General features: G+C 37.8%; 1 protein-coding gene and 1 pseudogene across 13 annotated transcripts in view; both read right to left on the bottom strand.

The window, feature by feature from the left end:
- Positions 1 to 812: 812 nt before the first annotated feature.
- Positions 813 to 27,500, bottom strand: part of SLC35B3 (solute carrier family 35 member B3) — a 40,119-nt gene continuing 13,431 nt past the window's right edge. For 9 of the 13 annotated variants that reach the window (XM_042937934.1, XM_042937938.1, XM_042937932.1 and 6 more), the window contains 6 exons: positions 26,940 to 27,047; positions 22,355 to 22,452; positions 20,289 to 20,381; positions 19,769 to 19,880; positions 16,489 to 16,558; positions 13,290 to 15,191 (listed from right to left, as the gene is read on the bottom strand). In XM_042937934.1, the coding sequence (XP_042793868.1) occupies positions 15,041 to 15,191; positions 16,489 to 16,558; positions 19,769 to 19,880; positions 20,289 to 20,381; positions 22,355 to 22,452; positions 26,940 to 27,047 (632 nt within the window). In that variant the 3' untranslated portion in view covers positions 13,290 to 15,040. Of the gene's footprint in view, positions 1,026 to 9,808; positions 9,849 to 13,289; positions 15,192 to 16,488; positions 16,559 to 19,768; positions 19,881 to 20,288; positions 20,382 to 22,354; positions 22,453 to 26,939; positions 27,048 to 27,500 lie in introns of those variants that run through there. The other 4 variants (XM_042937940.1, XM_042937941.1, XM_042937942.1 and 1 more) reach the window with 4 other exon arrangements.
- Positions 24,493 to 26,350, bottom strand: LOC122219582 (annotated as a pseudogene).

Genomic DNA, 27,500 nt, shown 5'->3' with positions numbered 1-27,500 from the left:
TTCCTTTTGGACAAGGAGGCCCAGATGACCCACAGAAAACTAAATCTCACCATGCCCCGCAAGAAATCCAGTGCTTTCCCAACGCTGTGCTCTGAACCTCCCCTGTTCCTGCTAGACTCCCCATGTCACAGATGGCACATGGGAGCCGTCTCAAGTGTTTGGCTCCTCCCACCCAAGCTGCCACTGTCTTACTGTGCTGCCTGCTTTATATCTCTCAAAGTCATCCCCTCCTCTGTATATCCCTTCATGAGGTCTAATCTGCATTATTCTGATACATCACCTCCTATGTGGTTGTCCCACCCCCCACCAGGCGCACTGCTAAGTCATGTTGCTTCCTGCTGTGAGGCCCACAATGGCTTCCCACTCCCAAAGGGCAACACCCAACTTCAAGCCTTCCCCATCTCCCTCTGCAGCTTAACCCTAATTGAAATCGGAGTTTCAGCTGCAGTGAACTACGTGCAGCTATCTGAGCACCCTTTGCTGTTTAACCAATTATTCGCTTACACTGCTTCTCCGCCCAACCTCTTAGTACTGGGCTGTTAGGTCTTTCTTTGCCTTCACCGTCCTTGTCATTATGGATCTGTTGAGCAAGTGTTTTATATATATATATGTGTATATATATATATATATATATACACATATATATATATATATTTTTTTAACATTTAAAATTGTTTTTTACTTTATGTTCTCCCCCACCACCAATTTTTCAGTGAGCAAGCAAATTTTTTTTTAATTAGAATGTCTAAACTTTATTAAAATACCTTAATGAAAAAAATACCTTAATGAATATGTAATGACATTCTCTTTATTTTTCTGATATGGTCCAGGTGAATACAGGCATTACAAAACTTCAAAACAGTTGTTATTCTTTTAAATCTATTCATATTTTCAAGTCTTTTAATTGTATGTGTAACTCACACCACCTTGAAGCAAGCTTGGGGAGCTGTGGATTTACTCCCAGATCTCCAGGAAGAGATTCGGCCATTTTTTGTCTACCTTGGTTGCTTCTTCATTCCCGTCTTCTTTCGTATGTTAAAAAATTAAATAATAGCTTTATTTTTCAGTATAGTTTTAGATTTACAGAATAAATGAGTGGGTAGTAAAAAGTATTCCATATACACACCCCACTCCTCCTCCCATGCCCCCATTCTCACCCCCAACTCCCCACACATAGTTTCCCTATTATTAACAACCTTCCACAGCGAGGTACATTTGTTACAATTAATGTTCCAATATTGATATACTCCTATGAACTAGAGTCCATTTAATTTGCATTAAGTGTCACTCTGTGATGTCCAGTTCTATGGGTTTTGACAGATGTGTAATGACATGTACTCAACATGACAGTTTCACACAGAATAGCTTCCTTTGTGCTTCCTCTCTTCATCCTTCCCTTCCCTCTCCTCCTCCTCAACCACTTATCTTTTTACTGCCACTGTAGTTGTCCTCCAATATTATCTTTTGAGCCATGGATTGCTCAAATTGCCTTTTCTTTTTAGGCAGACCTCTGTTTTCTTTCTTTCTTTGTCTTTCTTTCTTTTTCTTTTTATGTTTATTGTTGACAGAGAGAGAGAGAGAGACAGAGACAGAGCATGAGTGGGGGAGGGACAAAGAGAGAGGGAGACACAGTATCCGAAGCAGGCTCCAGGCTCCGAGCTGTCAGCACAGAGCCTGATGAGGGGCTTGAACTCATGGACTGAGAGATCATGACCTGAGCCGAAGTCAGACGCTCAACCAAATGAGCCACCCAGGCACCCCAAGACCTCTGTTTTCTTAAAACAAAGAAAGAATAGCTTCGTGAAATGTAAATTATTTTGCACAAATAGTAAATACAGGTTGAATGTTTTTTAGTGAGCAGTAGAGGGTTTTCAAGGACCGACCAGGTTGCATTTTCTACTCCCATGAACCTATAGTGAATACATTGTTGATCAATGTATTCAAGCTATAGGAAGAAAGACCCTTGGGAAGAAATGAGGGTCCAGATAGACCCAGAAATGCCCATGAGGGACACTGATTTCTCTTATCCATTACCATATTGCAAGCAGCTATGTATGACAGTTCAGTAAGAGTTTATCAATTTCTAACATGTGGCAATGATAAAATAATCTGGTGCACAATCTAGGCAATTACCATCATAATATTTTTTTTAATGCTTACTTATTTATTTGGAGAGAAAGAGTGAGCAAGCAGGATGGGGGGAGGGGCAGAGAGAGAGAGAGGGAGAGAGAGAATCCCAACCAGGCTGCACGCTTGGTGCAGAGCCTGACACGGGGCTCAATCTCATGAACCAGGGATCGTGACCTGAGTCAAAATCAAACATTGGACAGTTAACCAACTGAGCCAACCAGGTGTCCAGTCATGGTCAGTATTATTCTATATTTTTCCATCAGAAAAATCTCAGTTGTGAGAGTCCAAAGCTTAGCACTGTTTATTTTCAAATAGACACACTTAACCTACTTCTAGATGCCACTCTCATTTAAATTTGATAGTGCTAATACCAAAGAATGGAGTGCATACTTAACACTCTTTTTTTGGTGCGTTTTCTCATATTTATTTTGATACAAGTTAGCCTTACCAGATGTGTTATTAGCATAGCACTGTTTTAAGATATTGAAAATCTGCTTCTGAGTGAAATAGATTAGAGTGATCAGAAATGATCCCAGAGCGAAAATATAATGGCTTTCTTCTTCCTCTTTGCTTTAGTGGAATGTTTGAAAGCCTAACTCTTTGAGCTGAAAGTATGATTTGCTATTCCAAAACGATTTTAGTCTCAGCAGAGATGGGAGTTTGCATGTGCATTTTCTATAACTGGGGTTGACTCACATTAGGGAAGAAATAAAGTATATGATTCATAATAAGAAATTGCTGCCTTTGAAATCACTTCCTACCACAATACTGGCCACTTCATTACAGTGGTAATTAGAAAGAAAAAAAAAACCCAGAAATGGCCATTTGAGGGGGAAATTAGTGCTTAATTTCCAAGACTGTTTTATTCTAATGAATGCAACACTGGCAGGATTTTATACTTAAATTGCAAACAGAAGAATGATAAGACTAGTGTTTTAGATCTATCTTCTAAATGGAAAACACTTAATGCGATATGTGATGAAAAAGTATCTTAATGACTGAATATATCCCTTCCAGTCAAATATACTGACTTTGAAGGGAGGTTTAAAAAATAAACACATATTTAAAGGTAGGCATACATCCATTTAATCAGCTGCTATCGTTAAGGAACAACAACTCTTTCCAGGAGGACCTTTAGCTTGCTAAAGATACTCTGATAAGGAAGGAGAAGGCACTGTGAAAAGAAAATTTTATGTTTTATTAAAAATGTCTGATTCAGTCCAAAATGAAGGGATAGATCTTTTCACTGAAAGAGGAAAACGAGACTTAAGACATAGAAATAATCATGGTTGGTCTAAGATTCCCCATTTAAAAATTTTTTTTTCTTTTTACATTTTATTTATTTTTGAGAGAGAGAGAGAGAGAGAGAGAGAGAGAGAGAGACAGAGCACAATTGGAGGAGGAGAAGAGAGAGGGAGACACAGAATCTGAAGCAGGCTCCAGGCTCTGAGCTGTCAGCACAGAGCCCAACGTGGGGCTCAAACCCACGAACCGTGAGATCATGACCTGAGCCAAAGTCAGTTGCTTAACTGAGCCACCCAGGCACCCCTAAGATTCCCATTTTTTAGAGAACTGTTGAGTCATCTTATATTCTAAAGAATATATTCTCTGTTCTCCCCCCCACCTTTCCTCTTTTAGAGAACTGTTTAATTGTGCAATGTAATACTCGTACAGAAAACTGTACCAAAAAATATACAGCTCGATGCTTTATCTGAAATGGCACAGTAGTGAAATTACCACACAGGACAATAAAAAATTGCCAAGCACCTTATGAACCTCCTCCTGCCATTCCTCCTGCCTTCTGTACCCCCAAAATGTAGTAGTATTTTCTTTTTTCTTTTCTTTTCTTTTCTATTATTATGAAAGAGAGTATGGGATAGGAGAGAGGGGCAGAAAGAGAGAGAGAGAATCTCAAGCAGGCTCCATGCTCAGAGTGGACACAGGTCTTGATCCTACAACCTTGGGATCATGACCTGAGCCCAAATCAAGAGTCAAGTCAGACACTCAACCGACTGAGCCACCCAGGTGCCCCACAAAGTCCATTACACTTCTTTGCTTTCCTAGATAATTTTACCACCAAAACATGCATCCTTAAACATTCCAGTTTTGCTTTGTCTTTTTTTTTGGAACTTTGTATAAATGGAATCAGACATTTCTCTTCTTTTGTACTATGTTTTTTGATCCAACATTAATATGAAATTTATTCTTATCGTCCATTTTCATTACATTTATATGTATATACCATGTTTTGTTTTTGTTTTTGTCTTGTTTCCCATTCTATTGTAGGTGGCTGCTGTATCTGAGTGGCTTTCAGTTTCTGCTTTTACAAATGATGTTGCTCAGAATATTCTTGTGTCTTTGGATACACATGTGCTTACATTTCTGTTGTATGTGCATTTGAGTAGAATTTCTGGGTCACTGGGGAAGCATACATTCAAATTTTGTAGATATAATGACAAGTTGCTTTCTGAAATGGTTGCATAAATTTATATTTCTACCAGCAGTGCATGAGAAGCCCTCTTTCTCCACATGGTTGTCTATATGCAGTAGTTGTCTTCTTTAATTTTATCCTTCCTGGTAAATTTGTAGATTTCCAATCGAGGTTAAATTTATATTTCCCTGAGGTTGAACACCTTTTCATATGTTGATGGCCATTTGGCTATGTTCTTTTGTAAAATGCCTGAAGTCTCTTCCCAGCTTTTGTGTGGTTATCCTTTTTCTTGTTCATTAAAGGGACTCTCTTCATATCCTATGTACAAGTTCTTTTTTGGTTATGTGTGTGGTCAATTCACTGTCCCACTCCACAGTTTATATTTTTATTTTCTTAGTGGTATCTTTTGATGAGTAACAACCTTCTATTTTTAAAGTTTTATTTTGAATTAATTTCAGATTTGATGAAGAGTTATAGAGAGCTCCCATATGCACTTCATCCAGCTTCTTCCAGTATTAACATATTTATCAAACAAAACACTTATCAAACTCAGAAATTAACACTAGTATGATACAATTGACTAAACTACAGAGTTTATTCAGATTTCATCAGTTTGTCCACTGTTGTATTTTTTTCTGTTCAGGCATCCAATCCAGGATACCATGATGGTATCCTGTCTCCTGGGTTTCCTTCAGCCTGTGGTAATTTCTAAATCTTTGTTTCTCATGACCTTTATACTGACTGGTCAGTTATTTTGTAGAGGGAACCTCAAAAGTTACCCTGGAATTCTTCTGTTCCTTCCACCCCCTGTATTAATCACCTCCTACATATCTCTCATATTGGTTCCATTCTCTCCAGCACCAATTTCCAAGTACTTATTTATGTCCTCATAATTTCTTATATGGATTCTCTTAAATACTTCCTCTTCGAAAGTCTTTCTGAACACTTATATGTATTCACATCATAGAAATTATTATCACATTATAGAAATGATTATACCATAACTCTATGCCTGCCTCTCTCCTGTAGGATAATTGAGTGAAGGAGCTATGGCATTTATATATATCCTAATATATATTCTGAGAGCCTTTCAAATTGCTCAGTACACATTTGTTGAATGGATGAAGCAATGTGACATTTGGGTCAATGGATCTCATCAAAAAACAAAAAAGAAAAGCTTACTATTTTCTCATCGCTTATCACAATTGCTGATAATTCATACTTCTCAGTGGAGGGGCCATGTGGGTCTATGGATTGTTATTTATTAACCTTTCGGAAAAGTCAGTTAGTTCAGATGGCACTATTAATTTGAGTCAATGTCACTTTAAAATAGAACATGAATAGAATATGACCATCTCTGCTCTCCAGGAAAAGTCTGTGTTCATGCAGTTATAATGAAGCCTTCTGACATTATAGCCACCTCATTTGAATATTCATGTCTATTTGGAAGATAATCGCCAAATCATAATACTATTGAAGCTGTATGCTTAGAAAAGCTCAGATCATGTAATTTGAATTTTGAATATTATAATTTCAAATTATACACCACTTATTAACAAAACTATTGTAAGAAAGAAATCTCACTTCTGTGGTGAACGTGTTTTTAATCTTCCCTTTTTCAAAGCAGCAAATAAAATACAGTAAAATCAAGCAATTTATGTTAACTCTCATCACATTACTGACACTAATTCAGGAGTATTGAGCCCTAATTCTAGATTCTCCCCCTTTCTTATGGTGGTAACATTGTCTTGACCTAACCTAGAAGAGTCACACAAAATCATTAAGCATAACTTCTGATCTTGCTCTTACAGGCCATATTTTTGAAATTCCCATGGTGGATGACCTTTAATCTTTACGTTTAGTCCCTTCTGGATCTCTTACTGGGGGAGGCAAATAGACCTTGGAGTTCACAGCTTAGCAAGCCAGATCCCATTTCATTTTCCTCTGACCCTGGCACCTACACTTCCTATTTTTTCCCTTGTGATTAAGCTTCCGCCATGTGTTCTGTTCCAGTGATGTCTTCTCAACCTTGACCACACTTTAGCTCTGTGCTCAGCATTTCTGCTGAAACTCACATTCTGACTAGTCTTTTCTTCCTTCCTTCCTTCCTTCCTTCCTTCCTTCCTTCCTTCCTTCCTCTCTCTCCTTTCCTCTCTCTTTTCTTTTTCTTCCTTCCTTTCCTCTTTCTTCTTTCTTTTCTTTCTTCTTTCTTTCTCCCTTTTTCTTTCTTTCTTTCTTTCTTTCTTTCTTTCTTTCTTTCTCTTTTCTTTTCTTTTCTTTTCTTTTCTTTTCTTTTCTTTTCTTTTCTTTTTTTGAGGGTGGGGGAAAAAGAGAGAGAATCTCATGATCACAAGATCATGACCTGGGCTGAAATTAAGAGTTGGATGCTCAACTGACTGAGCCACCCAGGCTCCCTTGACTCATCCTTTAATTCTATTCCCCACCTCCACTTGTCCCTAAAACTTCTCCTCCGGTTGGGTTCCATTACCTGCTGGTAGCCTACCCTAAGTGCCTACCTGTAAAATCTCACTGATGCATATGTGGATTTACCTGCTCAGGGACACAAGGCAGAAAAATCCCTTCTTTCACCACTGTCTGGGTATCTCTCTTAAAACCTGGCTGAAGTGGCCAGTCTCCTGAGATGTGTTAATAGGTAATATACAAGCAGAATTGTCCATAAAATCCCTTCCTTGGAAAAAGTCTTGCTCAGTGTAAGTGGGACAGAGAAAGAAGGCAGCATTAAGTCCTTTGACAGACCACAGGAACAATGGAGAGGATGCCAATCTGAATGTGGTGTTGTGGTGGCTAGAAAGAGTGGAGGTTCAGGAATCGTGGGTTATCAGAAAGGTATTAGGATACAGAGTGAAAGACACTGGGTGTGGTTTCATTTTGCCTCTTTACTACATGTGAACTTTAGCCACATTTGTCTTGCCAAGGCCCGTTTCCATGTCTGCACAACAGAAATCATTTTTGCCTTTTCTGTTCCCAGAATTTTGTACAAGTGATGATTACTTCGCTGTGCATTAGACAACAGCACAATTGGAGAATTTTATAAGGTATATGAATAAGTATCATCTCAAAATTAAAGCTTTAAGTGTAGTGAAGTTTTTCAATCTCAAGTAATTATGCAGATGTATTAAAATAATCTTCAGGCACCTGGGTGGCTCAGTCAGTTAAGCTTCTGACTCTTGATTTTGGCTCAAGTCATAATCTTGCAGTTGGTGAGTTTGAGCCCCGTGTTGGGCTCTGCACTGACAGTGCAGAGCCTGCTTGGGATACTCTTTCTCCCTCTCTCTCTCTGCCACCCTGCCCCCCAAATAAATTAATTTAAAAAAATCTCATCTAATTAACTATAATATAAAATTTAAGTTTATTGTAATGACTGAATTCTATTTTATGTTTCCATTACTTAATTTTCCTTTCAAAAGATGTGAAATCTTTCAAATGGTTGAATATTATAAATCTTACTGCTTAAATTTGAATTTTTACCAATTTAAATGAACCAGTATTTGTAAAATACACTGAATCAAAATAGCAGCCAGCAAACTATTACTTATAGGGGTTGGAATGGCAAATCAGAGAATCATTAGTGTGAATCACTGAGAGACAGAATTGAGAGAGCTTCCTTTTTAATTAATTTCAGCTCCTATCAAATGGTGAACTAGCACAGGCTGCTGGCTTCTTCTAAAACCACCCCAGAGAAATTATTGAAGAGAGAGAAAGGCAGATAGGGAGACAGACATATGGATTCTAGAAAAACAGAAAAGTGAGATGTCCTGGGGAGGCCAAGACAGTCTTAAGCCTTGCAGCGTGGAGAAAGGAGTGCAATGTGCCTAGGGGACGGTGTATGGAGGAGGAGCACGGTGCCAGAGAGCACAGTGTGGGAGGGGCCTGGTGTGTGTGGGAGCCAGGTATGTGGGGGAATGTGTTATAGCAGGCAGCGAGAAGGCTGGGCTGAACGGCCAATGCCTACACAAAGGGGTATAATTAGTAAAAGACCACCAACTTAAAAAACATCTATCATCAGAAACAGAATGATTAGGATGGAGAATCCAGGAAATTAAAATAACCATGGTAACTATAATAAGGGAAAATATTGTTAACATAAAGCAGAACCAAGAAATCATTAGAAGAATCCAAGTGGACATATTAGGTATGAATATGTAATAACTGGGATATAAAAAAATGACACTACACTGAATGGGATAAATAGTAGGTTGAATGGATGAAGAACAAGCAGAAAGATCAGACTGAGAAACTCTCCTAGAAGCAGCAAGAAAGAATAAAGAGTTGGAAACCATGAAAGAACAGCTCAGGGATATGTGAGGCAAAAGTAGAATTGGCATCTCTTAGGAGTCCTTGAGGGAAAGAAAAGAAAACAAAAACAAAAACAAAAATAAAAACAAAACAAAAACAAAAAACTATCAGGTCTTCTTAGAAATTTTGTAAATAGATAAGCCCTGAGAATTAAGGGAAAAAACAAAAACAAAAACAAAAACAAAACTACCCATGGCTCAGTTTTATGAGAATGGCTGACTGCCGAGAATTGAATGAATAATTAAATATATGTTTAGTAAGATTAAGTTTGAGAATCCGAGTAGCTGGGATCTTAAAGAATGAGTTCCTCCAGGCACCTGGCTGGCTCAGTTGGTTAAGTGCCTGACTTCGGCTCAGGTCCTGATCTCACAGCTCGTGAGTTCGAGCCCTACATTAGGTTCTCTGCTGTCTGTGCAGAGCCTGCTTCAGATCTTCTGAAGATCTTTTTGCCCTTCTCTCTTCACCCTTCCCCCACTTGGTGCGCGCGGGCTCTCTCTCTCTCAAAAATAAATAAACCTTAAAAAAAAAAATAAGGAGCTTCTTTATTCAGTGTTTGACCGTCAGCTAATGTAGGCACATTTGAACTAGTCCCGTTAACTGTGCACTAGCTCCATGAGCCAACCTGTGTCCCCAGGGGCACCGCACTCCTCTGGTGCGAGCCTCTCCTAGATCCTCCAATAATCCCTAGTGGTTTAAAGATAGGCTTGAACTGGCTGTGGATGTGTTTGTAGGTATTTTACAGGAAATTACCCCCAGCCCCACCCCATCCTATTAGATCAAACCTTCGTAAGGGCAGACATTTCAATCAACTTTTCATTTCATGAGAGGTACCCAAATACCAAAACAGTCCTGAGATTAGCACATATATTGCAGATTAACATTATGTCAATTAATATGTAGTTAGAAATGAGAGAAAAGATAATCACCCACCTTTATGAGTCATCTCTGGGTATACACACACGTACAAATCCTACACAATTAAAAATAGGATATATATTAACGGACAATTTTTCATAACATATAAAAAAATGAATTCCCACATGTTCATTTTCTGTCGAGTCAGAAATATGCTTTTTAGTCCTTTCATTGTGACTGGCATTAGGAGAAAACATGGAAGGTGAGTACTGTAAGGAAATCTCTAATAATCAGACTCCAAAGTCTCATTTCTATCATTATCTATTGTGATAATTATCCACACTTTACCTATTTCACCTATTTAAATCGTATCAATTGTGTGAAACTGATGAAAATGGAAATGTTTTAGACATTTGGGGGTATCATAGGATTAAGATATTTAATAAAACACATTTTTGTGATTAAAGTCTCAGAAGAATCCCTTAAGTGTTAAGTCCTACTTCCTGAACCCCTTATAATACAGTTCATTCTGAAGCCGGAGTAAATCACTGAAGTGAACATTTTCTTCATAATGTCACTACAAAATAGCGTAAAAGGGATTCTAACTACATGCCATGAAATTAAAACAACAGACCATGACTGGTAGGAAATTATGGGTTTATCTTAGTTTCGTGAAGATTTAAAAAAAAAAGCCACATTTATGGAGAAAGTAATGAATATTAAATCTTTCATACACCTACACTGATTAAAGAACTCTTTTTACTTACGCTAGCAACTCTGCAACATGGTAAGATTTTTGTTCAGTTTGAACAAAGAGACCTAGAGATGTTACATAGTGTGAGGTAGGTCCCACAGAATGGGAAGTTTGAAAAGCAAATGGAAGGGAATGAGGTGGAAGCTATTCAAATAGCTTAAGATGTCTGGACGCCAAGAGCAGGACACAGATCTGGTATTCTAAGGCTTTGATACTCAAGTGTGGTCCAAAGACCAAAGCATCAGCATCTTGTTAGAGCAAAGTCTCAGCCCCAAAACAACCCTATTAAATTAAAATCTTTTAAAAGAAGATCCTCTGGTGACTTACGTGCACATATAACTTTTAGAAGCACTACCACCTTGGGGCGTTCTTTGAAAACTTAAGGCTAATAAGCTACTCTGTGACAGGAAGTTTATGTATTTTTACGTAGCGATCACAGCAAATCTTCTCTATAGAATAGGTGCTCCTTAAGAGTTAGGGTTTATTTGATTATTTTCCTCATCCTCAGCATCTAGTATAATGCCTGGCTCATATCTAGCCAGTGAGAATGGAAGAGGAAAGTATGTTAAAGTAAAAATAAGAGTAGTCAAGTCAGTGATGCTACACAATCTGTTAAAAAGGTTAAGATGGTTGGCCCCATGGGCAAGAACGAGGACATTCAATAGGGACACGTAAAAAGCAGAGTAAGTAAAAACAGGAGAAAATGTTTTTGCTCAAACACACAATGGGAAAAAAAAGGTCATGTGCTTAATTAGGAAGAAAGCATACAAAGGTTTTGAGCATTCTGGGCATAACTTGGTAATTGGAAAACTGTAGCTTAAAGGACAAACGTGATATTGGAATGCAAAAATATTTTCATTATGTTAAGCCCTATTATTTGTTGGCCCAAATATTGGTCAAATTTTACTAGAACTCTATGCTCTTTGATCAAGGAGGAATCTAGGATGTAAAGTGGGCTGAAGATGAAAATCACTTGAGAAAACTCAAGAGGCTTTGAGAATAGTGCAGAGAATGCTAATAGTTATTTACAAGCATTTGTTCAGCAATAAAGCCCACAATGGAATTGTAACAACCCAGATTAGGTCATTTCACAGGCAGTCTCCACAAGACTTCCCTCAGTTCAGACACCAGCTGCAAGCCCTAGGATCCTAAGGCCACTCGCACTTGTTACCCACTGGGTACAAACTCGGCAGTTCCCACTATCCCCTCAGGTTCGAGAATGTGCCAGAACAACTCGCAGAACTCAAGGAAGTGCTATACTTCCTGTGTTTGTTTTGTTACAAAGTTACAAATCAGGACCAGACCAAAGAAGAAATCCTTGGGGCAAGGTCTGGGAGGGTGACAGACACTAAGCTTCCAAGTCCTCTGGCACATCCTCCTGTCACCCTCCTGGTACATCCACGTGCATCTCCAATCTGAGAAACTCTCCCAAGCTTTCAGGTATAGTGTTTATTGAGCCTCACCGCATGGCCATGATTGACTGAATCATTGGCTATACACCTGAACTGAAGTCCCAAATCCTCTGCCATCCTTGGAGGTCGGGCTGGTATGATGTGGCTCAAAACCCCAACTCCATAGACAGTTACATGGTTAGTCATTCTAACATGGTCAGTCCCTACTCTGGAACTATTTAGGGACCTACCATGAATATCAAAGACATGCCCATCACTTGGGAAATCCCAAAGATTGGAAACTCCCTACCAGGAACCAAGGAAAGGCCAGCCAACTTCATCATATAAGTTGGCCTTACTAAGGATTCTGGCTAGGCTGGCTTATCTGTACGTAAGATCAAATAGAGTGATCCACATGAGTTGGCCAGATTCTTCTGCTATTATTTTGTTGCTGCACTGACTATTATGCTAAAAAGAGGGACACTGCTGGAAGAATTCAGAACATATATTATCCAATATAGTTTTTGGCCTCATGGTATTCTTTGAGGACTAGTCTTGGATAACACAGGTATTTACTGAGTGCTAACTATGTGATAGGCACCTAATTTGAATACAGCTGAGGAAACAATCTATATTTACATACTGCTTAAAACAAATACATCTATCTGCACCAAACTAACGGTCCAATCAAATCATCTTTGCCTATTCATTAAAGTATGTCTCACAAATTCTTTACTAAAAAATATTCTATCATTGGGGCGCCTGGGTGGCTCAGTCGGTTAAGCGTCCAACTCTTGATCTCAGCTCAGGTCATGATCTCATGGCTTGTGAGTTTGAGCCCCACATCAGGCCCCGTGCTGAGTGTGCTTGAGAATCTCTCTCTCCCTCTCTCTCTGCCCCTCCCCTGCTCGTGCTCATGCTCTCCTTCAAAAATAAATAAAAAAAAAAATATTTCATCATTATGTTACTTATTACCTAAATGCTCATAGTGGGAAAATATGAGAAAGAAAATATGCTTTGGGGTATGATGGAAAGGGGCTTGAAATCCAATGAACTGTGAGCTAGTGAGTACTTACCCTGGTCCTCAACCTCTGTATTTGCAAAACATGAACATAAACCATCACATCTACTTAGAGAGGCAACATGGCTAAGAGCCTTACTGTGGGACTTGGCTGCTTGACAGATAGCTCTGGTTCCTTCTAGCTTTGGTTCTTTCTAGGTGAGAAATGTCACCAAATCTCTCTGGTCACAGCTTCCTCATCTGTAAAATGAGGATAATACTTGCCCTCATAGAGCTGTTGTGAGGATTAAATAAACTGTTGAGTATTTCACTTAAAACAGTGCCTGGCACCTAATAAGCACTTAAATTTTAGTGATTTTAGTAATTATTATTTTTAATTCCTTTATTAATTATATTACTTATACGTGGGTTGTTGGGATCACATAATATTTACGAATGCTATTAGAAAACCTGACACAAAGTATACATTCAAATATTGATTTCCTTCACCATAGAAAAGTATTCTGTATTTCAAACTATTCACTAAGGGTACTCCAGGGACACAAATAAGTGAGATGAAGTTTGCTTCCATCTGATAGCAGGTAAAAAAAGGAAATGGGAGTAAAAGGGTTAGGCTGGCAAACCAATTTTTAAACAGTGCTCAACTGTTTAAAATTGGGGGGTGGGGTGAGGAATTCTTAACAGGCAAAGACAAAAAAAATTAGAAAAGCGTGTACATAAAAGGATGCCTTGAAAAGTTAAAATTATAATCTTTTATCACGAACTCGGGAAAACTGATTTTTTTTAATGGCACAAATTTCCTTACCATCTTAAGAGTTTAAGAAGGCATAATGAAATATAAATTAACATTCCTTTCATTTTAAAATACGAAAACTTAAAAAATGATTACCATTTGGGGAAAAATACCCTCACAGTATTTTAACATGTAACTGATTTTCAGTCAGAATTCCTTATGGCTAGACCCTTAAATTATCACGGGCTCTGTTATACCCACATATGCACATAACAGGTTAAAATTACCATCAGAATACAATGGAATTTTCAGAACAAGATTAATATTCCAAGTATATTATACTCACAAAATATAAGTGATATTACCAATAACACAGAAACTAAGCTGTTTTAACTAGCATTACTTATGCTGAAAATGAAGATTAACTGGATTTTTTTAATACAGTGGAAGCAATTCCAAAACTCAACTGCTACAAAATAAGAGCCAAAATCTTTACGAGTTTATACTCAAAACTGTGCAAACAAGATACTGTACAAATTTGGTAAAATCTACTTGTGTTTCTCACGTTTACCCTATTTAATCTTTAAGCTGCCAAATTAAATTTCACTTTTATGAGAAAAACTATGATTTTATTATTTTATTATAATTTAAGGCATGCATTATTTTCCCTTCAATTAAAAAATCCAAATCATTAAATCTTTTAGCACTTCTTTGATGAATAGTAGCAATTTTTTCTGCGACACATACTTACAGGTTGCAGGATGACTCCTTTTATTATGCTGTCTATATTTCACAGGAAACTTAAAGCACATTTCCTCTAACAAATACTCCTACTAAATTATCGGAGAAAAGCCTAAGTTTTAAAGTTTCTGTAAAGACTTACTCCAACCTTCACTTCCCTCTTCATAACAAAATTCTAATAACACATTTATTTTAAAAAATCACAGAATAATTTTTATTTATAATGAAGTTATTCTTTCTAGACTTTAAATCATCAGTTCACTCTTATAACAGAGAATCATTTAAATAACACCACCAAAATGGAATGAAAACAAAACAATCTATTAATTGATATTATTATATCAATTTCTTTGATATGTCATAATGATATCCAATTAGTTTTGCAACATGGTCCATTTCCAGTGAAATTCTCAACAGGTTGCTAAGAAATGTCAGTCCTTCACACTGACATTTGATTCTAAGGCGTGCCAGATGTGGCTCTCTTGATTGCTTCAGAAGTCAAACGGTTAAACAAGTATCCTGAAGAAAAGGCTGACTTCGTAGGTGACCCATCACAAATGGGTAGCATGCCTTCAGATCCTTTGGTTTTTATAATAATCCCTTTGGAAAGTTAATTACTTGATGATTACTCCCTTAGAGTTCTGTTTTAAACAGGATGAATCACTCACTATACGGTTTGTGCCAACGTCCTTGACTTTCTCATTTCCACTATTTTGTTTATCAGATCATATAGTGCTGGTAGTCTTAGTTTATCCATATTTTTGCTGTAAACATTGAGAAATATACCAAGGACAACTAACAAACCAGACCAGACATACCTAAGAAAAGAAGGAAGGAAAAAATATTAATATCAAGGTAACGATTTACTGTTAACCACAGAACTTGGTGATGAGTTAACAATAATTCTGCAATAAAATAAACATTTTGTTATTGGAGGGCCACCATGACACTAAAATAAAAACAAAATAGTATTTTTAGACCAGATTAGATAGAATTCCATATTATTTATGTTAAGTATAGGTACAGAGAAGATATTTTACAAAATATTAAATATAGTTCATTTGAATTTTGAGGATAATAGCAAATTCAAGTCCATGTCCTAACCCATAGTCTTAAGAGTCTAAGCACTGAATGTGTAAATCTGCCAGTGGCCATCTTGGGAATTCAACAATCTACCCAGTTATCCCAGTTGGGTGGGACATACAGAGGTAAAAAGGGGCACATCCTGAGAAAGTAGGGGAATTACATGGGTTGCTATAATGTATACCTAGCACATGCACAAAGAGAAACTAAATACAGAAAACAAATACACCAACTGAAATTTATCTGTGGTTAACTTTAAACTTATACATTGATAATTTCTAGGTTTGAATCTTCTCAATTACTAAGCAGCATAAATTGAAAGGATACTAATTTTAAATGTATACCAGACAGTAAAGAAAACAGTAAATGCTTTATAAGAAGCCATAAACTAAATAAACTTACAGAATAGATCTCTACCTCAAATCTTTTGTGGGAAAGGGGAACAATAAACAACTTTATTTATTTTTTTGTTTTAATGTTTATTTTTGAGAGACAGAGAGGGACAGCGTGAGCAGGGGAGGGGCAGAGAGAGAGGGAGACACAGAATCCGAAGCAGGCTCCAGGTTTTGAGCTGTCAGCACAGAGCCCGAGGCAGGGCTCGAACCCATGAACCATGAGACCATGACCTGAACCAAAGTTGGGCACTTAACTGACTAAGCCACCCAGGCGCCCCTAAACTTAGTAACTTTAAAAACCATGTATATATATAACGTATATAATTTATGTATTACACACATATAATTTATACTCTTGTACTAGGGCAAGGCAGAATCCCTTCATCTCAAGACATCACTCACGTTCACTTATACTGGAAACAGGGTCATGCTAGCACTGGAACTCCAGTTAGGCAGTTCAAGTGTACAACATGATTTCTTCAAAATAATTACATGCATTTCTGAAGTAGCAGAAGAGACGTCAATAAAGTATGGCTCCAGATAAAACTGATTCTTTATAAAGAAATTAAGGAAATATGAAATGTGAAACCAGGTACCTGCAAGTACCTTGCAGTTTGTTGAATTACAAACTACTTACTGAAATGTGAATGGTTTGGAGAAGAACATAAATGAAAGTACGATAGTCATTGCTTTTCTTCCGGTTGTCACTGTAGGGAGAAAAAAAGGTTGCTTTAGAATGTGCCCACTAATATCTATCTTTTAGAATATTTTGGAAATCATTTCAACAAATATTAACTAAGCCTGCTATGTGCCGAGATCTACATGACACGCTAAGAAAACAACAGAAACCAAAAAACAAACAGAAAGCTGCTGCTGGGGTTATGGAGTTAACAGTCTGGTAGAGGGTAGAGACATTAAATCATACAGTTAAATGTTAAAGTACAACTGTAATGAGTACTTGATAAAGGCCACGACACTAGGGAGGCATGTCAATCCCTTAGAGATGCTTAGTCTGGCAGGAAAGAAAGGCTTTCACGAGGAAGGTATGATTAGGTAGAACAGGTATTATTCTTTAAAAGTAGTAAGCTAAATTCCTAGGAGTGCTATCTGCTTTCACTCATACGTGGAACTTGAGAAGCTTAACAGAAGACCATGGGGAAAGGGAAGGAGAAAAAAATAGTTACAGAGAGGGAGGGAGGCAAACCATAAAAGACTCTTAAATGCAGAGAACACACTGAGGTTTGATAGGGGGTGGGATAGAGGGGAAGATGGGTGATGGGCATTGAGCAGGGCACTTGTTGGGATGACCACTGGGCGTTGTATGTAAGCGGTGAACCATGGGAATCTACCCCCCAAACCAAGAGCACACTGAACACACTGTTATGTTAGCCACTTTGACAATAAATTATATTAAAAATAAATAAACAAATGAAAGTAGTAAGCTAAAGGATAAAGTAAGCTAATATCCTAATACTACTGGTCATGTCTGGGTAAGACCATGAATAATCTTGACATGGCTGTATTAACCTTTACCGGTCTTTCAAGTATTATCTTAAGCCTGCTGTTAGGCATGAAGCCCTCCTCCCTGTCCCAGCCAGGTAGAGGTAGGACTCGGCAAATATCTCCATGGTAGCCCTGTTCCCCGCCTGCATTATTACTTGCTATCCTCTCTCTGGACTGTGTGTCTTACTTAGTTCCTTGTCTTACTCATCCTTGTATCCCCAGACTACAGTCCCGGGCACTCAATGTCCAATGAATAAATGAACTCCAAATGAAGAAAGTTTTGGAAATGTGTCAGAGCCTGACTCCCCAGATCTATTTTTCCTTCTGTGTTATTTTTTATGCTCTATTTTTACCTGGGCATACCTTCCTTTCCTACAGTCAGGTGTGGTCATGTGATTAGGTTTTGGCCGGTGAAAAGTGAGAAGTGCTGTTTCTAGGGGTGTGTGATTTCTAGGAAGATTTTCTGAAGACAAAGGTGTGCCCTTCATCTTCTCTCCACCCCACTGCCTGAAATGAGGATGAGGACAAGCCGGCAGAGAAGACAGGAGTCCGGCTTCCTGATGAACGTGGAGCCACCACAGCAGTTCAGGAGGCAGGATCACATATGGGTTAAGAGCATAGGTCAGGAGCCAGACTGCCTCCGTTGGAATACTGATGCTGCAACTTACCAGCTGGTTGACCACTGGGCAAGCCACTTCTGTCTAGCAAGCCACACACATGACCAGTGCCTCTGTTTACCCCTTGTAAAATGGAACAATAACAGTGCCTACTTTATTACAGGATTATTGCGAGATGAAAATGAATAATGTATGTGAAATGGCTCTGGGTACATAATGAAGGTTATATACATGCTGGCTATTATTATTGCCAGCGCATTTCTTTTACACGGAAGAGAAATAAACCTGTCTGCACCTTTAAGAAAAGGACTGCATCTCATATTTTTTTATACCAACTACAGGGTTTAGATAATACGTATCAATTGATATCAATTCCCTTTTGAAGAGTTATCATCTTTAAGCGAAACTGGAACCCGAGCTAAGTAGATGAATTTGTTAATCTTTCTTGGTAGTATGAGATAACTTGACAGATTATACATATGGCCTCACCTATAATTATGCCCTCTGTTTACCATTAGCAATACAAACTTTAGCAGGGGAGTCATATGTGAGCAAATAAAGAGAAAGTTTAGGATTTAAATCCATTTGCTTTATTTATTCTGTAGTATTAAACTAAGTATTCCCTTAAAAGTATGAAATGTTAAACTCAGCTATAAATGGCTAATGTGTGTATGCATTATGATGCAAACCTTACAAATCTCTGATAGAAATGTTCGAGTCCAACCCAGTCTCTTTCCAAGAGAGAAATGAAGGCCAGAGAAGAGGAAAGAATTACTCTCCAGGCCACATGCCATTAAGCATCTGAGCTGGGACGACGCTCTACCTTCTCTGACATCCCAAACCAGCCACACTGCATCCAAACCTGGGCTCCTTTCAGCGCTCTCTCCATATGGGAGATGCTGAGTGCATTTGTCATCTGGACCATTCACTTGGCAAATGGTACGAGGTTAGCACATGGAGTCATCTATCTTTTTCATTGGGCCTCACCTGTAGCCTCTCATCTGTTTTCCTGACTCCTCCAAAGCATAACAAATATAACTTCCATTCCTCTAAAGTGCAAGCAGAGTTCCTGCACAAAGCAGGTGCATAATAATTATTAGTGACAAGAGAAGCTAATCTGGCTAATGCCCCAGAAAGGGTACGAATGAAGGTCCAAAGTTTTGTTTGAAATATAGCTGCCATATTTTCCGTGCATCAAAACTAGAATTTTTGTTATAAATTAAAAGTGTATATAAAAGCAGCATTTTTATATGAAGGTATTTGGCCTATCACACTTTAAAAAAAATTTTTTTTAATGTTTACTTTATTTTTGAAAGAGAGAGAGAGAGAGAGAGAGAGAGAGAGAGAGAGAGAGGCAGAGAGAGAGGGAGACATAGAATCTGAAGCAGGCTCCAGGCTCTGTGCTGACAGCTCAGAGCCTGATGTGGGGCTTGAAATCACAAACTGCGAGATCATGACCTGAGCTGAAGTTGGACACTTAACTGACTGAGCCACCCAGGCGCCCCATAGTCCATCACACTTTTTAATAAAAAATTCTTTTAATGCATTTAAAAGTTACTATTTAGATACATATACATATTTGATTTTAAAATTAAAACTTCAAATAAATAAAATATTATGAGGAAACATCATTTTCTTTAGAATTTTAAAGAAATACCATAAGCCAAAAAATAAATTGATGAAATGCAACAATTTTCTTTTTAACGCAGAGTAGATGCTGCCCGTATCTTTTGAAAATGAGAGTCAGAGAAAATTTAAATGTTTATTTCATAATCTAAGCAAGTATATCATTCATACCTGTTACAGCAAGAAGTGCACCGAAAATTTTAATCAAAGCCAGAACAAAGGAGATTCCAAAATACCCAGTGAGGGAAAAAAGGAAAGCATAACCGTAGGTCTGAATTGGATTCTGCAACATATAAAAAAAGCCTGTTAGGAAAATGCAAAACAAACCCTGAGGTATTACAAATGAAATAAAACTACAGATTTTAATCAACCTCCTGAGTAGTAATAAGCCATTCAACAATGCAGTCAAGCAAAGATTCTTATTTAGTTCTGATTTAATGGAAAAACAATGATGAAATTAAAAATCCCAACTTTTACACATTATGCATCGCTTAAAAATTAACTTATAGGGTAGAGCAAGGATAAAATAAATTTAAATATAAATCATTTCATTTCTGAAATAATTTCTGATCTGCATACATTATATTAAAGGAGTTATCAAATTACATAAAAATAATCTTTTTGAACAAGAAATACAGAGGAAACTATTTAATGGGAGATGTTTATTTTTAAAAATATGATTAGTGTTTACCTTTGAACAAAATGTTACTGCAGGGCCTAATCCGCTAGTGCATGTCAATCCCAGTAAAATGTACACAAAACCGATGGAATACGAATATAAAACCTATAGTAGATAAAAATATAGTGGAAAAAAATGCTATCAAACCAAAGGCAGAAAATGAAGGATTTTTAATATATGACTTAATTAATTAAATGTGAAGAACAAACCATTTTTTAAGTAACATCATTATTTCAATACGGCCTAACTTTCTGGAGACGATGACAGATCCTGTTTCGAAGTTTACAGCTTTTTTTACGTATAAGGTAACACAGCAGTACTGATCCTTTCATATATACGGTCACATAATATTCATTTTTTTGCCTGGCTTAATTACTGAACTCAAACCACATTTTATTGTTGGGGTTCTAAAAACACATATAAATAAAACAAAATAACTTTAAAGCTACTTATTAAACATGAAAACACCCAAACATTAAATTTGCAAAGAAATTAAAATATAAGGAAAATAAGCAGTATCTGGCATATCTATTGCTTCGTTTCCCAGTTTTCCTACCAATCTTTCTATCCCGGTTTAGTATACTCTCAGAACAGTCAGCAGCAGCATCGTCATCAAATTTACAGACCTGTGATGCTGCAGGTACCGTGTCAACCACGCTCTCTATGAATAATTCCACTTACGCCTCAACCTGCAGATGAGGAAATTAAAACTTAGAGACAGTAAGTCATTTTCCCCAAATAAGAGAGCTCGCCAAGTTGGGATATAATCTGAGGTGATCTTAGCCCAGAGCCTAAGCTCTTAACCATTGTATTTCTAACTATTTACACTTCCTTAATTCTCTGATCTTGACCTTACCCAGGAAGAGTGGTGACGATCATCAAGAAAACTTCTGACCGAGATTAAAGACTCCTTTAAGATGCTCACTCTGCTGACAAAGTAACAGGAAAGACCATTCCTATATACTCTTAATGTAGTACATTCTGTCTAGCAAGAGGTTGGTTATAAAATTAATGTAAACATACATATGGTAACTTTCCTATATATAAATACCAACCAGGTAGAAGGTATAGGGAAAGAAAGAACATTATTAGCAGTAACAACAGCAAAAAGATGAAACCCCTAACAATAACTTCAATAAGAAATACGGATTTATATGAAAAAAAAAAAAAAAAACTTAAAATCTAAGGGACATTGGAAAAAAAAAACACTTGAATAAAAGGAAAGTCATACCTTATTCTTGGACTGAAAGAATCAAGTGTATAGATGTCATTCTCCCTAAATTAAGTTATAATTCAGTGCTATACCAATCACAATAGCAATGCGATTTCTAGTTTATTTGGGGATATGAACACCCAAGAATAACCATGGTAGTAATATTCTGAAAAACAAAAGGAACATTGCTGGCTAGTCCTAGCAGATGGTAAATGTATGACAAAGCTGCTGTCATCACATGGTTTGGGTGCAGAAAGAAATCAAAAGAATATAATTCTGAATCCTACATTAGACTATGATATGATAAAGAAGGCACTTAGGCTGAAAAGTGGATCTTTCAATAAATGAAACTGGGGCAAGTGGATAGCCATATGGAAGAAAAATCTTTTAAATTTTTGGCTAGATCGAAGCTTTAATTAAAAAGGAAATCATAAAATGGATAGGCAACCTAGGTAAAATTCTTAAATCTTAAGAGATGGGAAAGCCCTTTTCAATGATAATATGTTTCCAGAACCATGAAGGAAAAGATCAACCATATAAAAATCACAAGCTTCTAAATGGAAGATAATACCAAATACAAAGAGAGGAGAAAAGTGATGTAACAAAGGATTTTTTAATATGTAAAAAACTCTAGAAATAGGGAAAATATTCATCAAATATTATACAATAAGCTCCATAGTGGTAATGGTATTTTTACTTTTTCATTTCCTGTAATGTTTGCATGGATTACTTTTGTGAAAATAATGATGACAAACCAGTTGGAAAATGCCGTGCCAGTCTTCAACACCAGAAGTGGTTCGCAAAATGAAGCATGTCACCATTTCTGAGCCTGTCCGTCGTGGAGAAAAAACACCAGAGCACTTACCATTTCTGAGTTGGAAGCATTGTGCAATTTCATGGCTTTCTCTTGAACGTTCCCAATGACGGCATCCGCACACAGTGCCAGGGAAATAAGGATCACACCTTCAAGAAAGTGCAAAAAAATACAACCTCCTTATTTAAACATGTGAATGACACTCAAGGTTTACCAGAGATTTAACTTGGCTGAAAAACCAAAGCAGATCTTAAATCACATTTGCTCAGTAAAAATGGATTATTTTCATCCACAACCAGCTATAATTGGGCGCATAGATGATAACGTCAAAAAAAAAGGTAATGGACACTAATAAACTACATTAAAGTTGTCACCTTGCTGTGTTTCATTATTATATAAAATAATAGTTCTGTTTAGGTTAAATGTTTGAAAGGAATACTTTATTAAACACATACAGAAGAAATTCTTAGGAGCTCTATCGGGACTGGTAGTTAGTTAATTGAAAAAATCAGATGAGGATGGAAATCATAAAAGAAATTACCTACATTATTAAAACATTTAAAACACATAAACATACACATAGTTGCCAAGGTCTTTTCTTTGAATATGTGTCCTAACGAAAACCATACTCATAACACACACCGTTAATGATTTCCCAGTTGTTTTCGTTAAAAAGCATACAGGAAAACACAGGAACTTCGGACACAGGGGGTAGAATCCCTTCACGCTTTTATGATATCCCGCTATTTTTACAGTTGTTTCCTCCACACCTAATTCAACACTGATTCTGTTGACTAGTCAACCATATTGTTTCAATTAACAGAAACAATTCTCTCTTCAAACTCATTTTTAAACAATTTAAAAAAATATATTTACTTTTGAGAGAGCACAAGTTGGGGAGGGACAGAGAGAGGGGGACAGAGGATCTGAAATGGGCTTTGCATCAACAGCAGTGAGCCTGATGTGGGGCTCGAACTTGTGAACTGTGAGATCATGACCTAGGCTGAAATCGGACGCTCAACGATTGAGCCACCCAGGTGTCTTTCATTTCTGCACAATGCAAGCAATATTATTACCTAGTTGTAACAGTACAACTGTCATGTACAAATCTGGAAATCAACACACCAATGCGAATAGGCACATCTACCTAAGAAGCAGGCGGTTGGTTACCTGAAGTGTTTAGGACACCGGTCACCAGCCATGTGCTTTACAGAAAGAACAAAAAGCAGCCTTGGTCACGTCTGTGAGTCTGCTGGGACCTACGGGAGTTTCCCCCTTTTCATTTTTTTAAACAATGCAGAAGCAATTACACGGAGCAGAAAAATATATGTGCATGTGTGTGCACTTGAGAATTTTCAAGTTTTCATACTTATTCTTCAGTTTGCCTTTTCATCATCTAACTTTGTGGTATTTATTACCTAATCATACATTTTTATTCACCAAACTTGATCCTGAATGCTCTTTTACTTATTTCAAATATGAAACCTGTCCTTGAAACAAAGATGGGCTATTGTTGAAGACTTGAATACAACATCCTCGCTCCCGGCAGGCTATTCAAAGACATTCTAAAAATGTTCTGAACAAAGGCAACACAGCATGAAAATGCTTGAACTACATTCTAAGGGGAATATTTAAAGGCAGACATTTATCTGCATAAGTAAATTCTGATATATTCACTTTACACATTCAAAGCTTTATTTATGTCTATCTTAAATAACTAAACAGTTAATCTAATCTCCTTTAGATAATATATTATTACAGATCAGAGACCATGATAAGTGCTCATCAGTTATTCTTAATAATGAAGTATGACCAGGTTCTAATTTTCTTACAAAATATTTCCATGGGAGTTGGAAAAGGTCAGCGGTCATGTCACCTTGAGAGGTTGCGGGACCACAGACACCACTGACACCACTTCAGCCCATCTTTATTGTCACTTTCACCCTCAGCACACGCATGCGCTTTCATTCATACCCACTGTTCCATCACCTCAGTCAACCCTCCCACCACCTCTGTGTGAGGCAAGCTATCATCGTGATCTCTGTTTTAAGGGGAGAGTACAAAGGGGTCTGGCACTTTAGCCAGGGTTATAATTTTAGGTGATCTGAACAGAATTTGAAGCTGTGATTCTGACTGCAAATTGTGCCTTCTCTAAAACTGCTTTTTCAATAAGTAAAAGAGTCAATTACCTCAGTTTCCATACATCATTTTCCTTTGAGAGTTGCTGACACGAAGCGTTCTTGAAAAATCTACACCATGTCAGACACATCTGTAACTATAAGCTTCTTTCTCAGAGGAAAACTCAGTGAAATAATGATCACCTGTACTCTGAGCAAAGTTGAAACAGATGTTGTAAGAGGTTCCATCAGAATCTTTTGGTTGTTGAAGGGTTACTCCAAGAGGCTGTGCTGGTTACATTTAAATCCATTAACTTAGCCTGGTTAACCAGGTTAGTAAATAAAGAAGGCTGACTAACAGCCATGAAGAAAAATTTTGATTCTTAGGAATAGCAAAGCTGATGTAAATCATTTTCTTCATTATGTAGTACCTTTTTCTCATGAATAAATTTTTCCCCTTTCTTCAGAGTTCCTATGAACATGTAAGTATTTTATTTTATTTTTACTCTCCTCCCCCCCATTGAGGATCTACTGGCAATAAATGCAACCATATAAAAGCATAAATTATGAAAAACATAGCCATGGTGTGCCCCGCCCCTCAGCCCGGGCCCTAAAAAAAGCCCTTCTGAGGGAGGGAAGAGAAGAACTGCCTAAGAACACTGTTGCCCCTGGGCCTGTGGGAGAAGCCAGGTGCTGCTTCAGCATATCTGGTAGTCAGTAGAGCAGGACAGCTCACACAGCTGGCCCTTGAAGTCCAGGTCAATGGTGAAGTCCAGATCTCGATTATTATTGGCACTGGGCTGAATGTCAATGGTGCCAAAGATCTCTCCGCCTGTTTTCACTGTCAGGTGGTCCTCCATGTAGAACACTGTCTGCTCCCAGCGCGTGTGCAGGGACTCAGGGCTGGTGGAAAAGCCTGTCCTCTTTGGGCAGCAAGTAACCTTGATGTTGAAGTAGGCCACCAGGGCATGCTTCACTTGCAGGCAGAAGGGGGAGGTGAAGGTTAGGTCTTCCACCTTGACAGTGTAGATGTCCACCTCCTTCATGAGGCGGGCATTGGTGACCAGCTGCTTGGGGTCCACCACATCCACCAGGGGCTCTCTGATGGCCATGTCTTTGACACAAGATATGTCAAAGCCATATATGTTCTCCCACCAGTGGATCTTCATAGTCTTAGTACAGCCGGTCTTCAATGGTTGTCACATACAGCATGGCTCAGTCTGGGAAGATGAGGCCACTAGGTGTCAGCCACTTGTCTGGAACACCATATTGAGCATCGACTTGTAGAAGGGGCGGCAGTCCATCTACTCACTGATGATGATGTCTACCTTCTTCACTGGAACCTCTACTTTCTCCACCTTCCCCTTGGTGATGGTCACCACACGGTCTAAACTGTTGGTTTTGACAATCTGCACCACATAATCAGAGATACTGGAGCACTGGATCCCAATGACCAATGACCTTGCGGGCTCCAGCCTTGGCAGCAAACATACAGAGGATCCCTTGGCCGGAGCCCACGTCCAGTACCATGTTGTCCACAAAGAGGTGTCGGCTATGAAACATGGAGTTTTGGTACATGAGGGTGAGTGCCTCATCTTTCAGCATCTCTTTCGAAATGCCAAAGTGAGCACTGGAATCAAAGTAGTGATCCTTCCATGTCAGCACTGGGCTTCCTGATGCTTTCTGCCTGGCCCCAGGTGACCTCCATGATGCAGTCTGTGGCCTTGGCTGCTGCCACCTTTACCTGCACCTACTCCTCCTCTGGCCACCGAGACCTGCCCTGAACACGTAAGTATTTTAAATACTACTTTTGTCAGGCTAGGAGATGGGATGATACTAAGCTTATGAATAAAACTCAACAGTATTAGAATGACAATACTGTGTATATAATAATATAATAATTTCTCTTGTCGTTAGAATAAAAACAATATTATAACACATTTTTTATTCTTATTTAGTTCTAAATATACAGAATACCTATTTTGCCTTTGAAAAATCTAAATTTTATTTGCAAAATTCCACGGGACACACAAGGAGGAAACTGTTCATGGTGGAAACTTCAAGCACTGTAAGGTTATAGGCATATTTAGAGTGCACAGTTCTATGTTAACATATAGCATAACTTTTCCTCTTTAGCTAAAATAATGACAAGTAAATGTGCAATTTAAATTTTTTTAAAAAAAGAATAAAAAGTTACTACTGTGATTCTCCTATAACTAATGTGTATACTTCCGATTCAGCCCATAAGAAACTCATCTATCATGTACTGGATCACAGAAGGTTTTGACTGGCCGCACAGCCTTTTGTCATGTCAAGATTCCAGAGCACTAAAAAGAACTGTTACATTTGCAGGGTTGTAATATTTTTACTACATCTTATACAGAAAGTCCGAAAGCTTTATGTCAGATACGAAAATCATAGATGTCACACTATCGTTTAAAATTCTCATGAAATTATAAAAGTTCTTACTCTAAACCCAAATGCCTGTAAAATCTGAGCAGCACAAACAATTTCCTTACCGGTCAGGTTGAAATTTGGTGCAACCGTGCTGTCAGCTAGGGTGAACCATATCAGGCCAAGGCTCATACATATGGCAGCAGACACATCTGCAATGTTGTAACGCTTCCCTGTGTAAAATAAATGTAAGCCAACCTCATTATGCACATGCCCACTTGACACAGTTTTAGATCTATGTGTCTAACCAAGTATAGCAGGATCTGCTTTTTATATCCAAAGTCAAAAACATACGAAGAATGCTTAGATCAGTGCCTTAGACAGTCACAGAAGGGCTTCAGAAAATTAAATTACCAATGAGCAGCAACATGTCCTTAGGAGTTAGATATGAGATCCTACCTTATCTGTTACGGTGAGTAAATATGAACATTTAAAGTGCATGGACATGAGTGCCTTTTTTACTTCGTGTATGTTAGAAGATTCTGAATTTTCTTACAGCCCATACGTTTACAAAGTAACCAGAGCAATTTTTCAGGCTGCATAACTGTTTAAGTTTGCAACTACCATAATCAGAATTGGTGCGAATGAACCTATTTTAGTAGATCCACATCTAAATAATAAAATCA

The sequence above is a fragment of the Panthera leo genome, chromosome B2, assembly GCF_018350215.1.
Source record: "Panthera leo isolate Ple1 chromosome B2, P.leo_Ple1_pat1.1, whole genome shotgun sequence".
NCBI classification, from domain to species: Eukaryota; Metazoa; Chordata; class Mammalia; order Carnivora; family Felidae; genus Panthera; species Panthera leo.
This window is presented reverse-complemented; position numbering and strand designations above follow the sequence as displayed.